Source organism: Ailuropoda melanoleuca, chromosome 1 (assembly GCF_002007445.2).
Source record: "Ailuropoda melanoleuca isolate Jingjing chromosome 1, ASM200744v2, whole genome shotgun sequence".
In the NCBI taxonomy this organism is placed as follows: Eukaryota; Metazoa; Chordata; class Mammalia; order Carnivora; family Ursidae; genus Ailuropoda; species Ailuropoda melanoleuca.
Window position 1 is genome coordinate 43,268,098 of NC_048218.1, and position 18,639 is coordinate 43,286,736.

The following is an 18,639-nucleotide window of genomic DNA, read 5'->3' on the forward strand; positions in this document are numbered from 1 at the left end:
GTTTATAAACTGAAAATTCAGATTGAGAAATTGCCCTTTCATCTTTTCCTTATCATTAACCAAGTTCATAATGATGACTGAGAAGGAGCTAAAAAGTGAAATTTGAATTCCATTTATACAGTATGGTTCTGAGACTGTGCTTTTCATTTTACATCATTTGCCTAATTCATCTCATCTGGTCATCCGCTCAGCAAATAATCATTAAATTCTGTTATAATCATAGCACCATGCTAAATACCGTAAAGTAGGTTACAAAGAAGAATAAAAGACCCTTCAAGATTTTTATAACCATTCTGGAAAGACAGTACAGTTTTAAAAGCCAGGTAATAGTACATAGAAGGTACATGGTGCTAAGTGCCAAATTAGCGAGGCAGACAGTGGGCGTTACAGGCAGATGTAAGAGGAGCAATCACTTTAATCATGAATAAAATAGAAGCTAAAGAAAACACTGACAGGGCAGCATTCCATGTTGGAATAATGGAATGGACAAAGGTTTGACTGTATAGATCTCCTCAACTAAGATGCTGAGGACATAAGACAACTGTCCTCCATATTATATTCAGTTTATCACAAATTTAAAACTTATTCAAAATACTAGAATTTTAATAATTCTTTCAGCCAAATCCTAGTTTCTAAATAGATTTATCTGTAAAAACATTTTTTGGTATTTCCAGGTCCAGGTACTTCCAGACTTTTCTCAAGTTCTTACCCACCTTTGGATGTGAGCCCCTCAGCCCCATCCTTTCCACAGAGTAATGCTTCCTCAGTCTTTCAGAAAATTGTGCCCTCTCCTCTGTTGATGACTGGTCCCAAACAGACTGCCTCTAAAGATGTCATTATGTCATCTTGACTCCCCTCCTTGGCTTACGCCCAGAGCTACCCTTTTTGACAATGGGTAATTTGAGGTCACAGGGCCACTCTGAACTGATGTATCACAGCACTTGATGAAACAGCGGCAAGAGAGGACCTGCTTCTCAGATACGTTCGGTCAAAGCACTATGGGTCTGTCACAAGAGTCTGATTTAATGGATAAAGTGGCTATGGGCTTAATAACGATGCAGGAAGCCACTGAGCTCAGCACTAACCCTTTTTGTCTATGTTTCTTTAGACAGAAGTGGAGGTTGTCCCTTCTGTTTTAACACACTAGGGTTTTCATATATTAACAAATCATAGAATATTAAATCTTCACAGGAGCTACAAGATCACACAGTCCAACACCCTCAATTTACAGAGACTCTGTAGCTTGTCCAAGATCATACAACAAATTAGTGGGGGGAAAAAAGAGGGATTAAAAGCCACACATTTGGCTCCACGGTCACTTTCTCTCCCTATATTTGCACATTTTCCTTCCAAAGTAAACACCCCTGGGTTTATGAAAATCACCACTGTGTATGCCCTGTGGTCCTATACACTTTCTCCATTCTTTTTGAATATTTGTTTTCGAATAGAATTTGTAAGTAATACTAGTATAAAAATAGACATACCTCATTTTATGTAGTCTCTTTTACTAAAATTCAGGATCGTATTTTTCCACAAATAAGTATCAGATTATAGAAGTAGATAGATGGCATAAGTATTAATCACTGCTTGTTACTAGTATTATTCTCACAGGGCAACTTGATAAGAAAGCAAAGTATTGACTCTTTAGTGGTATACATCAATTTGAGGCCATTCAGATAAAAATGCTTTGTAGACATTTGTGTTATATACATGAAGAATTATATTATTTTACATATTGTATTAGCATTTAATGTATTAAATATCTCAGTATTAATAGCCCAAAATCTTTTATTCCCCTTTATGATTTATGTAGTACAATTTTTAAAACTATTACTTCTGTGTTAATATCCATAGGTCTTTGCCATTAGTAGTATAGATGAGAAGCTTAAGAAAACTTTGTTAAAATACAGTGGGGAGGGAGCAGAGCAGTAGCTAGGCTTCTGTATAGCCGGATTAAAAAGAAAAAATAAAGAGAGACGGAGAGGAGAGAAAAGATAGAGGGTAGAATGCTACTGTCCAGGAAGGGAGGAATAGGATTTTTCACTTTATTAGTGTCCACTCTCTCCTTTGGACCTTACCACACAGTATATTCACAAAACCATAATGAATGATAGGTTGTTTTGAAAAAAATTACCTCTACTGTCATTGGTATTTAAGTTATCAACACTCAGACACAATGGCAGTCCTCATAATAATGTATATGTTTAATTCTAACACATTACAGTAACATTGTGTCCTTTATCTGCCTCATAGGATGGCATAGAATATCTAATTTAACAGATGTCCCCCAGAACAGTGTTATTCACTTAATGATGTAGCACCTATGTTCTCATCGAAAGAGAGTACTGAGAAATAGGTGGCAATGAATTATTTTCAGGAGCAATTTAGGAGGAAGCGGGTGAAAAGGATTCTAATTCTTGAGGCTTTGAATAGCACGATAAGCACTGTTTTATTACAGGAACAAAAAAATTAGCATTCACTGAGCTGTTTATGCATTTAGACAATGAATAAAAATGTAGTGTAGTTCCAGGTAGATAATGTGAGGAGAGGAAAATGAGAAAGTCTTTCCTTCCATAGTTAGGAATGTTTTTAGAGAGTAGAAAACAAAGATGGGGACTTAGCTATTCATGTTTATTTGAAATCGTTTCTCATCTGGTCGTATCCTTTATGAAAAACATGGTCTAAATAAATTTCAGAAGTAGATCATTGTTCGTTTCATAACGAGAACAGGGAGGTTGTGTTGAAGTTCAAGTCGGGGAGGGGACAGCGGTGCCTACAGGAGCCAAGAGGATAATGGAAATAGGGCAAGTGTGTCTGAGGAAGATTCAGTGAGATAGTGGAGTGGAGTGGTGGGGCTCTGGAGAGCCCACGCCCTGTTTAAAGGCATTTAGAGACACTGGGGGGGGGGCGGATTTAGCCATGGAAAACCTAACTGTAGGCCCATTTCAGCTCAAAGCCGAACAGTTGGTCAGCTCTGGATTCAGTAAAATCCAAGACCCTGAGACCTCAGTGAACACCCACACAAAGGTCCTTGGCACAGGGAACAAAGCCTGGAACAAAAAACAACTATTAGGAAGTCTCTGTCTTATACCTTATGCCTTATGTACCTTATATAAAGGTATAAAAATGGTTGTTTCATGTTTGTGGCCTAAAACAATGCTGTTTACCATAAATTTCTACAGTGCTCATCATCCTATAAAAATTGGTTATTAAGAACCAGTGACTTACATTTTTAAAATACTATGCAAGAAGGGTCTTCTGCTTACAGCAAGAGTGTCTCAACCTGGCATTTATAAATCATGTGGTACTGATGCAACATTGTGTGTGTGTGTGTTTCTATGGGTGCATTAGTGAGGAGGGAAGGTTTGTAACTTATCCACTGTATCAGACCCCACAAAGAGAAGAGAAACACCCAGGAAAAGGCAAGTAATCCCTTGAGAATCATTATCAGGCAGATCCAGCTGTAAACAGAAGTCTGGCTGCCAACATTCAGCCATAGATAGTGTTCTTTGATGACAGAATTATACCTATGAAAGCATGAGATGAATAAGATATGTCTTCTGTCTCAGGAGGGCACTGGTGGTGCACTCGCGGGAAGGCAGGCATAGAACAGAACTCAACCAAAATAGACAGATTTCCTCAAACTGGACAAGACAAGTCTAAATTAGAAGAACTGAGTCAGAGCTTACCTATCAATGATTGATTTGTTTCACCTGGCTCCTAAAAACTCTTGTGTGAGAAGATCACCCTTGAGTCTGGCACTGTAGGGGGTGGGCTAGTGACTCCAGATTGGAGAATGGGGATGCCAAGCAGGTCCAAATAGGAAACATTTTAAGTGCACAAATTAAGGAGAAGTAACATTTCCTGAGTGCCTACCATATGTTGGCAGCTAAGCAGTGCTTCATGTATACTATCTCATTTAATCCACTTAATAAATGTTATCCAGAAACCTCTAAGAAGATTTCTCCTTTGTGACTACAGATAAATTCATTCCATCATAGTCCTCCGTCTTTCTTCAAAGAAGGACAGGTATTATCCTCGTATTTTAGAAAAGGATAAAACTTCACACAGTACCAAAGTTGCCCTAGATCATAAACTTCAGTGAAGGAGGAAGTACACATCCCTCTGAGAGGGAGTGGGAATGTCGTTTTAAAAAGGCTTACACGATATAATGTAGTTGCGCACAATAATATTATGATTTGTTGATTTGGGAATACAAACTAGAAAGAGATGCTCAGAGATGGACTGACCTCTCAAGATCAGTAATTCTCAGGAGAAAGAAGAATAACCCACCAGTGAGGGTTGTCTGTGTGACCAGTATGTGAGAGAGTGATTTGCTCTGACTTCCCAGGGCACCATATTGAATTACGGCAGGAGACTTCAGAGTGCCAGTTCCTCCACCATTGCTCCCCAAACCAGACCACTACTGCCACAGATAAACCCACTGACAAGAAATGTCCATGTAAAATGACATTTCAGTAAAGAAACTAATGCTTCTTTTCATCTGACATCAGTAAGTGTCCATATAATGAGTTTTCCAAATAACCAGTGGTTGCCCTTTAAGTGTATTTTAACCCACTAAGAGTAAAGAGCAGGGGCGCCTGGGTGGCACAGCGGTTAAGCGTCTGCCTTCGGCTCAGGGCGTGATCCCGGTGTTATGGGATCGAGCCCCACGTCAGGCTCCTCAGCTATGAGCCTGCTTCTTCCTCTCCCACTCCCCCTGCTTGTGTTCCCTCTCTCGCTGGCTGTCTCTATCTCTGTCAAATAAATAAAAAATCTTTAAAAAAAAAAAAAAGAGTAAAAAGCAAAAAAGGGGAAAAGTCAATGTCCTGGTTTCATGCCTTTCTAATATGTATTTTCATACGGTTGCCTTCTTAAATGAAAAGTGATTAAGTTATTTTAACCTTTCCTTACTACTCAGGATGATCCCTGTGACCATGAATTATTGGTCTGGGATGTGAAACTGGGTGTGCTTATCTCCTCTACTGTCTGTCATCCGGCTGTCTGTTTACATGGACTAGGTACCAACTCAGATGGCCTGTCTACTCAGTTTAATGGGAGCCAAGAAACTAGGCACCTATTGAAACTCACTAGAGTTTATTATTTTATGATCCCCTCAGTTTTCAGATCTCAAATATAAGATCAGTTAAGACTTGCCCAAAGTCACACAATGGATTGTAGAAGAGTTCCACACTTAGGATTTGCAGCTCACGAAGAAAAATATTTATTTAAAATCATCATTAGAAATTTCTTAAATTAATCTTTAAGCATAGTATATATGTTTTCTTTACTATGATTATATTCCTTGAAGTTTGGGTACCACCGAGAGAGATTAAAGAAAAAAGAAAAAGGAAGTCTGCAGGCAGATTGTTGTCTATTCAAACCATTTGCCTTTAAGATAACCGTCAAATCCAGTGAACAGGAAATGGAGAGAGACTTGAGTGTTCTTGTTTCTCAGTGGACGTTTTCTATTTGGTTTCAGTATTAAGCCTTTGTATCCTTACTATATTTCAATTGATTGTCTCCTCCACTGAAGATTAGAGGATCAGGTTCTAAACCTCAGATGTTAAGTACAACTATAATGCAACTCTCCTCAGGGGGTAGAGGGTTTACAGGTATAAAATGCAGGGTTCCTGGTTGTTTCTTCAGCACTTTTTCTGCTATGACCCCACTTTAAGACAGCAGGCTCTGTATAGGACTTAAAAAACAGGAAAAAGGGGTTGCTAACAATCTTTTCAGTAGCCATCCTGATTCAGTTTGCTTACTTCCTGTTTCTCCTTTGTTCCCAAAGTGATTAAGCTTGCCGCAGAAGGGAAGTACCGGAAAGTGAGAAGTCTTTAGAGTTACATTCAGTCATTTTGATTAGTATCATTGGTAACTTTTTTCCCCCTCATAAACATATGGTAAAGCAACATGTAATGTTCCAATGATTGTGATTTCAAATCTAAAGTACTATTTGTTCATTCCTGAAACCTGAAACAAACATCTGGTGGCTAATGCTTTGAGAAAAAAGTAATTTAGTGCATTACCTCTGTCTATGATTTGAGATCATGGGCAAAAATAAGTAGCTGAGATTAAGCCACAAATGTTTGTTGGTCCATTCAATTAAAAAAAAAAAAAGGAAAAGAACTAAGCTTCTGTGTTTCCTCTAAAATAGGAAGGGGATAGAGACCATGTGGTAAACTGAAGGACCTCTTCGTTTCAGCCTTATCTTGCACTTAGAAATCAACTATATTCAGTCTATATCCTCCCACTAGAAAAAAAGATTTAAAAGCTTCCTTATCTCCATCCCATATATGCTCAGAATTATTGAAGTCCGTGCATACTGTCAGGTTCACGTTACCATGCATTTTTATTAATTAGAATTATATCTCCTACCTTAAAACTTGTGATGATTTTTCATCTTTAAGATTTATTCTAGCTCACACTTCCCACTTCAAGATGGCACTTGGAATAGAATTTGAAATAAAGATGTACTGTCCATTTTGCAATCCTAGCTAAAAAATTTTGGTTTTTATAAGGGTGGTGTATTAGTCTGCTAGGGCTACCATAACAAAATACCAGAGGCTGAGTGGCTCAAGCCATAAAAATTTATTTTTCACAGTTCTGGAGGCTGAACATCCAAAATCGTAATGTGGGCAGGTTTGGCTTCTCCCAAGGTCTCTCTCCTTGGCTTGCAGATGGGCGTCTTCTTGCTGTGGCCTCACATGGCCTTTCCCTGTGCCTGTACACTTCTGGTGTCTCTTCATCTTCTTAGAAGGACAGTAGCCGTATTGGAGTAGGGCCCACCCTTATGACCTTATTTAACTTTGATTACCCCTTAAAAGGCCCTACTACCAAATACAGTCACCTTGGGGCTTAGGGCTTCAAAATATGAATTTTGAGAAAACACAATTCAGTCCCTAACAGATAGCAATGCTATTAATCAAATATTCTGTAATATCTTCTCCTCAAGGGAAAAAAATCTTAGGAAAGGGAAAAGTTATTATTTACATGTGATTTCATCTTATATGAAATACAAATTTATGTGTGGACCATTTTTATGAGATATCATTTATAAGTGAATGCACCTAAAATAACCCATAACTACATTTGTTAGCCTGTCTTAATAAAACTCACAAAGATTCAGCAAAGGAACTGTTCCAGCAGATTAGCAATTCACACTTCTACGCATTGTTTGCCAGAGAGACAAAGAAAGATCCAGAGTCAGAAATGTCAAATGAGACTGCTGCTCTTGCATCTGTTCTGAAGTCAACGCTACCAATTTGGCCTTCATTCTCTGGAAGTGTGGCTTCCATATTGGAACAAACCGGAGCCTGACAAGTGGTTTCAAAATGCAGAGTCACGGGACCAAGGTGCTTTAGCCACAAATAGGCCATAAAACAAAGGCTGCTATAGGACTGGTGGCACAAGTACAAGTCAGAGTGTCCTTGTGCCCTGGTGAAGTAGAGACCATACTAGTTGATTTTTTTTTTTTTTCTTTTCAGAACACTAATGTTGTGTTGGGTCATTTACGGTATTTCCATTTCTGAATTATTTTTTCATGTTCTGTGATAGGGTTGCTTGGTTTAGTAAATAAAAATATAGGATGCCCACTTAAATTTGAATTGCAGAGAAACAATTTCTTCTAGTGTAAATGCCTCATGCAATATTTGGGACATACTTACATACAAAAATATATTCCTTTATGGAACATAGGCTAAAAAAAAGTATTTGTTATTTACCTGAAATTCTAATCTGACTGTGAATCCTGTATTTTATCTGGCAACTCTACTTTGGGTTTAGAAATGAATCCTCCTCTTGCAACTCCCTTCCCCCACCCATCAACCTCTTAAAATACTATCACCAACTTTGTAAATTTAATTTCCTGGCCTTAATTTGGTACTGAAACGAAGTGTGAACAACCCAGACTTGAGGTTTCTGGCTTCCTTCTGCTATACTATGATGATATATGATTATAAGATGCTCAGTGTTAAAACATGAAAGTTCGTTTGGCCCAGCTTTTCCCCCACAATGAAGTATTTACATCTTTATATCCATACCTCATATTACTACTATGATAACATTAGTAGACATGATGTATTTAGTAATGTGGAGAGGAATCTCTAAAGCCTGGGTTCAGTCACTCACCTGTAAAATCAGGGGATTGAATTCAAGGTATTATCCCCAAGGTTCCTTGCTGCAAGTCTTTAAAATGAGGATTCCATTAATGCTCTCATTTGCCTGGTGAAACCCAATTATTCCCATTTCGGATGAATCGCTTTTCTCTTCAAGTAAATGCTTAGATTACTAAAAAAGTAGTGTTTAGGTTACTCGATTCATGGCTTCACCTTTTAAAGGTGGTCAGACCTAACTTCCTCAAGGGCCAGAGAATGCACCCTCTATTGCCTCCCACCCCCGCTCACCCTCACACCAGGCTTTGAGCGCCGTGGGTGATCAGATGATGTGATCATGGAAGTACTGGTATTGATGAAACAATTGCGTCGTAGAGCCTTCTGACAATCCAAGATCTGCGCTGCCCGCTGACTCCTCCGCGGTGCGAGAAACCGCGGTCTGGGCGCAGCTCGTTGTTCTCTTCCGCCATCTAGTGGCGTCAGGGGTGCTCTCCTCCGCTCGACTTGCTGTTCAGAGCTGCGAAGATTTCAAAGATTGTAAATCAAATGGGTGAATTGTTTTATTCTTGTCATTACAGTAGAAAGGGATTTATAGAGTGTTTCGAGAGCTAAAATGTAATAAATGTTGATAAAAAATAAGTGTAACCCAATAGCGGGCTTTAATACCTGAACAATATAGATTAAATTCATGCAATTTCATCTCTTTAATATGTTCAAATGTGAACTTGAACACTGAAGAACAAGAATATAAACTAGCCTAAAGTGTTCTAAAGAAAAATTATCCTTCTCGGGTGCTCTTGCGTAATGTCAAAGGATTTTTTAATTTAAAATAAATGCAATCGTAGGTGAAAAGGAAAGAGGGAAAGTTCTGATAAACATTGAATTGCAGAGAATGTTTCAGTTCTGTATTTAAACATTTATCTTCAATTAAGTAGAACTTATTCTCATTATTATTATTACATGTAATACAATGTTTAATGAATGTTGAATGATATTTAGTTTTAATGTTCTATAATCCAGAACTTTCTTCAAATGGCATGATAGTGAGTTTAATTGTGTGAATCTAAAGTGAAAATAAATTCCTCCAACGAATGAAATAAAATATTTCTGAAGTGTGACTTATTTCCCATTAAAGTTGTTTGCGCTGAATAATTATTATAGGAAAAAATATTTCTGACATTTAACATTATTCTGGTTCTCGTATTTTTGTTTAAAATGCCAATGGTATCATGCGGTATTTAGATCTTTCTAACGAAAGTTATTTAGTTGGACTGCCACTTCATTTTTTAATACGCTTGTGAGCCAGCTGAGAGATCTCCAATTTGTTTTCCAGGGTGGGAAAATTCCCATAAGGTGGACAGCCCCAGAAGCTATTGCCTACAGAAAATTCTCCTCAGCGAGTGATGCATGGAGCTATGGCATTGTCATGTGGGAGGTCATGTCCTATGGAGAGAGACCTTACTGGGAAATGTCTAACCAAGATGTAAGTGTCAGTGATAGTTAAACTGCCATTTTGTGAGTATAACCACATTAACATTGAAGAGTACATGTGTCTTTTGCCCTCACTCAGATTAGACTTTCTCTTCCTGAGAGTTGTTAGGGTCTGTGGCTGAGTTTGAGAAGCTAAGTAACCTTTCACTCTGAGCTGTTCTGGGTGTCAGAGGGGCGAGCCGATGGGCTTTGTCATGGGAGTACCTGATCCACATCTTACATCCGCGGCTCCTACACACGTGGCTCTAACGCAGCATGACTCTGCTCATGCAACAGTCTTGACCTACAAGTAACAAAAAGCAAAGAATAATGTTTACCTTGCCTTTCCTCCTGGGGGCAATGTAGTGCACCACTGTAAGAGCAAATTAATTTAAACTAGATATTACTTAGAAGAAAAAGAGCAAGTGCTTTCAGGCAATGTATTATCAATATGACATCTGATGTGGTTCTTTTCAGATATGTGACCCTTTATGTAATTTCTTTTGTTTCTGTTTTACCTATAAAAATTACCTTGATGATTAATAATATTATACAACAGGGAAGTAAACACACATTTGATCTCTAGGACCTCCAAAGAGATAAAAACGGTAGTCAGAAAATGTAGGTACCCTGACAATGCAAATAAGTATACTGTCATAACTGAAAATATGTTTTAATTTCACACTTTCTCATCTCAGAATTTGCACTTTGTCCCCTTACTTGCCTTCCTCAATAATAATGGGAACTCACCTCTAATGTGCTTCTGGATGTTCACAGGTTTAAAAAAAAGAAAGACAATTTAACTATAGAAAATCCCCATACACAGAGTAACACTATTTTCATCTCTTTTTGTTTGTTTTTATTTTTTTCTAGTCATTTGTTTGGGCATTCCCTCTATACCTCACACCTCATTCATTACTCCATCCCAATCTCAAGTTGTCCAAGTATCTAAAGGACTTAACCAAGTAACAAACAAAGTTTTAATACCGGGAGTAGAGAAGACTGAGTTTTGGTTAGCTCACCACGACTATTGTTTCTCCACGTCGGTGTGACTAGAAGCTGAGTCCCGCTCAGGCCTATAGGGGCCTGTTGACTTGGCGGAGAATGCCGGGTCTAGAAACCTACCTGACAGCAAGTTTCAGGTCATACACATTGTTCAATCATTGCTCTCCTAAGCACATCATCAAAGTGCAGAGCCCATGTGGCTAGGTCCTGCAGGGCATCTGCCCTTAAGTATAGCATGTGCCCTAACCCACGACCTCTGCTCCACTCCCAAAACTTAGACTTTTGGATCCAGGTCATTTGCCAAGAGTCTACTATTCTTCAGGGAATTTTATTTGAAGGACCTCATTGCTCTTTTCTGCCACTGGGCCTTGTTTGGGACAACTTGTGACTGCCTCTCCAGCTCTTCTTAAAATTGAATCTCAGAAGCAGAAATTTACCCTTTTAATAAACTTAAAGGAACTCATTTTTTTAAAACCTGTTATCCAAGGTAATGGAAGCCCGTATTCAGTCACCATAGTTCCTGCTCTACCCTAAGCCCAAAATAATGCTTGCCTACTTATCCTACTTTCTCATGACTGAAATAGGCCACTCAAACAAATCTCCAGAATAAAAAATCCTTTCCCCAGTGAGTTACAGTCTCCACTGCACAGAAGAGCCCTCACTTCAAGTGCCCTCTTTCATTAGTACCCCATTTAGCCCTTAACCAGTTCCCCCAGCAGACTTCAAATAAAAAATGCCTAATTCATAGGCTCCAAACATTACAAATAATATACCCTTACGGATAAAAAGTTCTTGAGCGTTCACAGCTGACATACATATATTTGTTTGCACATTTTGTACCAGTACTACCATACTAATATATTCATTTAAAAATATTTATTGGGTGACTTCTCTGTTCCTGGAACTAGAAATAGAACAGAGAACAAATATTATACCTGGAACAAATATTATATATAGTCCAGCCCAAGTCCAACTTGCTTATGAAACTGAGGTCCACAAATGCAACAGGATTCCCTAGAATCATATAGTAAGTGATTTGATGGTGGTCTTAGAGGACATGCTAATAAACTTCTAGGATAAGACATGGGCAAGGAAAAGAGAAGAGGAAATAACTGCTTCTTTCTTGGTGGTTGGGTTTACAGTCCATGTAGCTCCCCATGTAGGGCCAGTGATGTCTTGCCCTCGTGGAGCTCACATTCCAGCGGAGGGGAGACAGACTGTAAACAAAGTAAATAAGAGAAAAACTAGTATTGTAACTTGATAATCACTGCTTTGGGGGAAAAGAACATAAAAAGAGGATAAAAAAATGCTAGGGGGCTGATTTTGAAATAATCATATATATTGCCAATTACATTCTCATAAAAGTCATAATTAGTTATTCTTCTTAAACGTTTATGAGTAATGTTTCTTATAGTAGGATGAGATTAAAAAAACATACAGAGAAGTTCCATTATTTTTCCTTCCCCTTGGGTTATCATCTTACCAGCCAGGTTATGCTATACCACCAATTAAGTAACCATGGCCATCATTATGTAGGCTATAATTCAACCATGAAAGCCACTTAATTTTCAAAGCACCTAAGCTTCATGACCAATAAATATAATAAAAGGACTGGGTTAGGTGATTTTTAATATCCCTTTTAACAATAAGAAGCTACGATTTGTATCATCTCTGGAGAAATGATCATACTTGTCTCGGCAAAGGAATGATTCAGATGGTTCTTTTCTGAAGTTTAGCACATTCCTGAGTCTCTGCGGAGGGACCGAGAAGGAGCTAGGACTTCCACAGAACACAGCACGTACACATTTAAGATATCACAGCACAAGACAGATTTTTTAGGAGAGCAGCAGCCTCTGAGGGGAAATTGTCCAAATCTGTAATTTCCACCATAGACTACGATGTAAATCGTTCTTAATTGCTGCCTAGAGAGTTCCCAACTCTGTTGACTACCCCTCCCTTCTCGGATCTTGCCCAACAACTTACCCAGCCATTCTGGCCACGGATATTGATGATATGTGGCCAAGATGACCATTTAGAGAATGATTCTGTCTGTTAGACCTCATTTGGCCACAGAGACTCTATCTGGAACCAGAGGAAGCTGCTTTCTCCAGTAATAGACTCTCAACATTAAGCCCATTCTCATTTGTTCAGGATTGCCAATGCCTACAGCCCAGGGCTGAACGTGAACGTGCCCTCCACCCAGAGCTTGATTGTTTTTTGAGGGCCAGGTAGGCTCTAAGCTGGAAATTTTCATTGTCTCTGAGTGGTTACCAAACAGTATTCAAGCAAGAATCTGAAAATAGGAGAACAAAAAGTTCTGGGTGGGGGAGGGATTCAAACTCTTGAGGTCCTCAGATCAATACAAGACCAGAGCAAAGTGGTAAGAGCTAAAATCTTTTATGTATCTTGTGACTATTTTTGCTGCTGCTGTAAAGAGTTGAAATTCTGTTTAGCTTAACATATTGGAAGTCAGCATATCTGTGACAGATCCTGTAACCAGAATTTCTGTTTGGAAGCAGAAATAGCTTAATCAAAACTTTCCCAGCTGCTCCTCTCCAAAAACTGGTTATTCCCTATTTGTTCTGCATTTCTCATTTGTTTGGTCAAAGTATAGTCTTTTGTTTGCCAAGGTGCATTTTAAATAAGGAAAGTAATATTCTGGACAATAAAAATCCAACTACACTCTGTTTGAATATTTTATATTTTTACTACATTTTGGTGAGTTTAACTAAGCTATGGGCTTAATTGAATACAGAATGTTAACATGTTTTATGATTTTAAATGAGTTTAGGAAATTTCAGATCGTTTTTATGAAAGAGTCCCTCTATTCTGTAGACCATGGCATGTTTTATTACAGTGAACAATTCTGAGTTTGTAGAATCTATTTTAGTGAATAATATAATGAGTTTCCCAAAGGTCAGTGGTATCGTACGTGAGGGAAAGGAAACGAGAAAAGAGTATACAAGATTAGTCCATAAAAGGCCTAACAAACATAACAGCAGGTGCCATCCGCTTAGCTCTTCAGCAGTTACTTATTAAACATGTGCCAGTCACTGGGCCAGGTGTGCCTGTGGGCGGTGAGGGAGAACTAGAAAACCCAGACCCTTCTCTCCAGGAGGACACTGTGTAGATGAGAATGTGAAGTTCTGATATTCCTAAGTCCTAGCCCTGCCCCCAAGGAGAATGTGCATTCCTCAAGGGTAGTCCTCATGCCTTCTTTTTTTTTTTTTTTTTTTTTAAATAGGCAACACTCTGAACGGGACATAATTGTTGGGGTTTTTTTAATATATGCCAGAAAAAAGCATGCATACTCTATTATTAAGCATTCTTTTGATTATAAATGACAGAAACTCAACATAAACTAACTTGAGTAAAAATTTTTTTAAAAAATTTCATTCATAAGACTAAGAAGGTTAGTGGTGCTGAATCCCGGGGATCATGCAGGGTTTGTAGTGCTTCCCTAGTCCGCTGACCTCCTTTTCTCCTACTGCAAAGGTCCTCTTTGTTGTACTCTTCACACCCCAGGGCTCAGCATTCCAGCTTAGCAAACTCAGCAGAGTGAAACCTTTTTCCTCTGTGAAAATTCACCTACCAATCCCAGAGAAGATTCTAGTTGGCTCTGTCAGGGTCCTGCCCAACCCTGAACCAAAACCACGCCGGGGAGATGGATACTGTGATTGGCCCAGCTGGCTTTATGTACCAGCCCGTGCCTTTAGAGGCCGGTGGAGCGCTGTCATTGGCATTTTCCCCATAACTACATGCAGTGAGGGGGTAAGTCCCCGAAAGAAAGCAGTCGTGTTGCCAGAGAGATACTATTTTGTCCTTTTTTAGTACAAATTTTTTTTCAAGAGCAACTTTATTTATTGCAGTATCAAAGGGCACCAAGACATTAACATGGCGCATCACTGTATTCTAGTGAGGCAGCTGGTATATTGGCAAGATCATGAGTGCTTTGGAGCAAGGTTTCTCAAACTCAGAACTACTGACAGACTGACATATTGGGCTGAGTAATTATTTGTTGCGGGGCGGGGGGGAGGGGGCTGCCTTGTGCATTGTACGGTGTTCTGTAGCATCCCTGGCCTCTATCCACTAGATGTCACCACCACCTTCCCTGACATGACAACCAAAAATGGCCCCAGACATTGCCCAGTCAGAGATGGGGTGCAAAATCACTGCCAGTGAAGAGCCACTGCTTTAGAAAGAGCTGGATTCAAATCCCAGCTCTGCAGTTCACTGGCTGTGTTATCTTAGGCAGGGGGTTTAGGCTTTCTGAGATGCTATCCATAACAGGATTCAGAATACTCAACTGCCGGATTCAAAAGAATTAAAGATAATGTATGTGAAACACCTGGTACGTAGAAGGTGTTTAATTAATCAAATGTAATAATCATAGTTTGCATTTTCTGAGCTTATTATGAGCCAAGTATTTTAGATTATTAGCTCATTTAATCTTCAAAATAATTATCTAAAATAAATACTATTACTCCCCTTTCTAGATAAGAGAACTGAGACTCCCTAGAAAAGTTTAAACAACTCACCCAAGGTTACTAGCTAGTTAATAGTAGAACTAAAGTTCAAGCCCCTTGCTTACTCCAAAGTGCATGCTTTTACCCTCTAAGCTATACTGTGAAGTCTAATTTTCAAAGGACTCTCTATACCACAGAGGTTCTGCATAACGAAATGAAAGGATCTTTAATTATGTATGCCACTCTGTCACAAGAGAAGTGTTTTTGTTGTTTTCTATTAGCAAAAGAATGCAGATTGACTCGCTGTTGTTTGGAACTATAAATCTTTTTTGTAGTGTTCCGTGTCTTGATATTAAAAATTTATGAAATGTACCATATTTATTACATTTCTCAAAAGTATATACAGCAGTAGCTGAAATCAGATTCTAATGATGGACAAATTTAGCCTACTACCAGAAGCATGTCCCAGATAATGTTGAAGGTGTATAGCTCCTTGCTGTTTCCTAGCTTTTTTTCTTCTTTTCTTAAAGGTACTGCTGGGTAATGTTTTTCACCCAAGTTCAAAGTAATTGTTGTTTGTTATACGATGGGAGTACAGTGTAATGCTAGGAGCCATGCAAGTTCCAAAGATGACACCAAAGGGCACTGCGGTTCTTCCAACACTTACACTGTATAATGTGCTTAACAGAAGAAAATAAAAGCAAAACATGAACAGCAGGCAACATTAAATAACCAAATCCCCACAGAGCTAATATGTAGGGGAAAAAACTAACATCACATAAATGAGAGGCGACTTGGCTCGAACTAATGATCTGAACACAAGACCAGAGTCTTGGGTTTTGTTTTGTTTTGTCTTGTTTTTTCCCTGATGTGATGCTGTTTAAAAAAAAACAAAACAAAACAAAAACAAAAACAAAAAGCAAAAAAACTCCTTGAAGCAATTTGAAACCCAAATTTCTCGCAGGTATGGTGTCATTTAGGCATATGCTACTAAGCTGGTTCATTTTCCCAAAAAGAGAGCCAGTATTAGGGAACATCTCATTTGAGGCTTACTAGGAAACATACTGCTGCCTCAGTGTTTCTGTGGGGTTTGGTCTCCTTAGTTTTTGAAAGCTTTTATGGAATAATACTCTTGCTTTAAATTGCTTTCTGAAGCTTACCTGAAGAAAAAAAAATTGGAGTTTATCTTCAGGGTTTTCTTTTTATAGGTGATGTGATTGAAAAGAACCTTTTGACCTTATTGGAATTGATTTCTTTTTTCAAAATGTATAAAGGAAGAAAATAACCTTTTACCATATTTCTTGTTTGTCCTCATAATTCTATAACCTTTACAATTATAGGTCAGTATTTCAGCCAAGAGTGGTGGATGGGTAGAATCCACTTACCTAGAAATGCAGTTTGATTTTATGACTCAGATTCCGGTCATTTCCAATTTTTGTCTCTGATTAGATTTTCCAAACTCTTCTTTATTATGTAATGGTCTCTGTGAAATGATCTGTGTAAGATACAGGAAATTGCTAAAGGCCCAGTCCCATTATTTCAACCTTTCCATATTACTGAGGGAATTTTTGCATTTATTTGAATATATACTCTATCAAGGCAATTGTCAAAATGGCCTTCCTTTTCTCAATTTTTCAATAACTTCTATCGGTACATAGGCAATAGCAGTATTTTAATTAAATACATACTAATTAGACTACCATGATGCATGTCTACTAGAGTCAAGAGTAATAGGGAATATTATGAAAGGCAATCAATCACCATTGTGAATAATTCAAATGGTTAAGTTCCAAGTAGAGGAAACCAATAACCAATATGTTCTTACCACAGGGTAATCTTCAAGGGAAACTTTTTTGTAACTAAATGACCACAAACCTAGAAAATGTATACATGCCAGTAATGTTTTCATAAAAAATTAATTATACCTTCAATATATTTACATATTGAAATATATTTACAATCTTTAGCTCTTAAAATTTTTATTCCATCTTTTGCTCTCTTTGGAGCATTTACAAAGAGGACGTTTTAAAATCCCCCTTTTCTTTGTCTCATAAACTATATTTCCATAGCTTCTTAGTCTTAGTTTGCCAGCATAGTCTCTGGCCCTGTCTGGATTTTTGTCTCCTGCGTTTGGAACTCTGTGGGAAATAGTCCCTTTCCGTCAAGGCCAAATCTAGACCTGGAGGTTACAGAACCTGAAGCTGTGGAGATGTTACCGAAGGCCCAGCAGATGAAGACGTCAGTTTCAGTGACTCTAGAAACAGCTTTTTGAGCTAAGAGGTGCTATTGCAAGCACTGAAACCAGTTCTTCTTTCTTCGTTAATGAGGAGACAGACACCTGCCCAACGAATGAGTTTGTTAGTGACATTTTCAGACTTTGATACAGTTCAGGGGACTCCTTCACTGATGCTCTTTGCGTGACTTACAAGCCGAAAAATTCTTACGTAGGAAGTGTTAGTTATCTGTCACAACAAGTATGACTTTCAACTGTTAGGGGTAAAAGATTTTCCAAATGACAAATCTTATCATCAACAACTTCTAACCTCTGAGAGACCTACACTTCTGTTATTCTCCATTTTGTCCTCTCATTCAGCAGTCTCAAAGGTGGTAAGCTACTGAGGACAAGTACTCTTCATTTTAAAAAGGTCCTTGACGTTCTATGGTGAGTTCCAGAAAGTGAGGTTTGGGAACTGCCTTAACTGTAGACTTTTAAGAAATTTTTTATCTTCAAGTTAAAAAAGAAATCTTAGGTTTCCATGCCCTAATGATTTACAATTTACAGATGAGCCTCTGAAAAAAATGTTTTCTTCCTGTACCTTTTTCTTTCACTACTCTGTACCCTTTTTTCTTTCTGTACCCTGAATTTTATTCTTGATTGAATTTCACTGAATTTTAAATCCTGAATGTTGAAAAATACTGAATAAGAAAATTAGTATAAGATTATAAACATTATTTCCTTATAACCACATCTTTCCTTCCTTTTTTTTTTCTCTCTCATGTAGACACAACCTTTATATTGCATATCAGGAAAATAGATTACCACTGTTTCCAGTATTATTGTATTACAAATCAAATATCCTAAAAGGAAGTGTATACTGGGATCCTTTGCTTCACCATCCCCATTCTACCTGAGACTATAGGTTTTCCACAAAGCCATGATGAATATTTAGAGGGAAGATAAAAATAAAATCATTTCACATTCCATTTACTAATGTACATTTCAGTAGACTAAAAATTTTGAGACAGTTTCTTTTAAAAGAAAGTATGAATAACTAAATTCAATATGCTTCTTTTTGGAGATACTTAGCAGTCTTATAACATAAAAATGTGATTCCCTGCACAGCCCGAGCAGTCCTTGTTCAATGGTATTGTTCAGGGATGTCTCAGCGTCTTTATATTGACTGTCTACTTCTTGTTTGCCTGGTTTAATAAAAGGTGCACATTGCCTGCTTTGATTCAGAAACTGTCAACACAATTGGAAAACTCATCAGATTCAGCAAGAGCAGAACAGTCTGCTACGTGCCCCAACTGAGCCTTATGTTGATTCTAGGCTGCTAAAAATTGCGGTCTCAATGACAAGGAAC

At 38.1% G+C, this 18,639-nt stretch overlaps 1 protein-coding gene across 10 annotated transcripts in view; it reads left to right on the top strand.

Annotated features, from left to right (window-relative positions):
* EPHA6 (EPH receptor A6) overlaps positions 1–18,639 on the top strand; it is an 811,316-nt gene that overhangs the window by 770,985 nt on the left and 21,692 nt on the right. For all 10 annotated transcript variants that reach the window (XM_034657115.1, XM_034657124.1, XM_034657119.1 and 7 more), the window contains one exon: positions 9,448–9,597. In XM_034657115.1, coding sequence (XP_034513006.1) covers positions 9,448–9,597 — 150 coding nt within the window. The remainder of the gene's footprint in view (positions 1–9,447; positions 9,598–18,639) is intronic.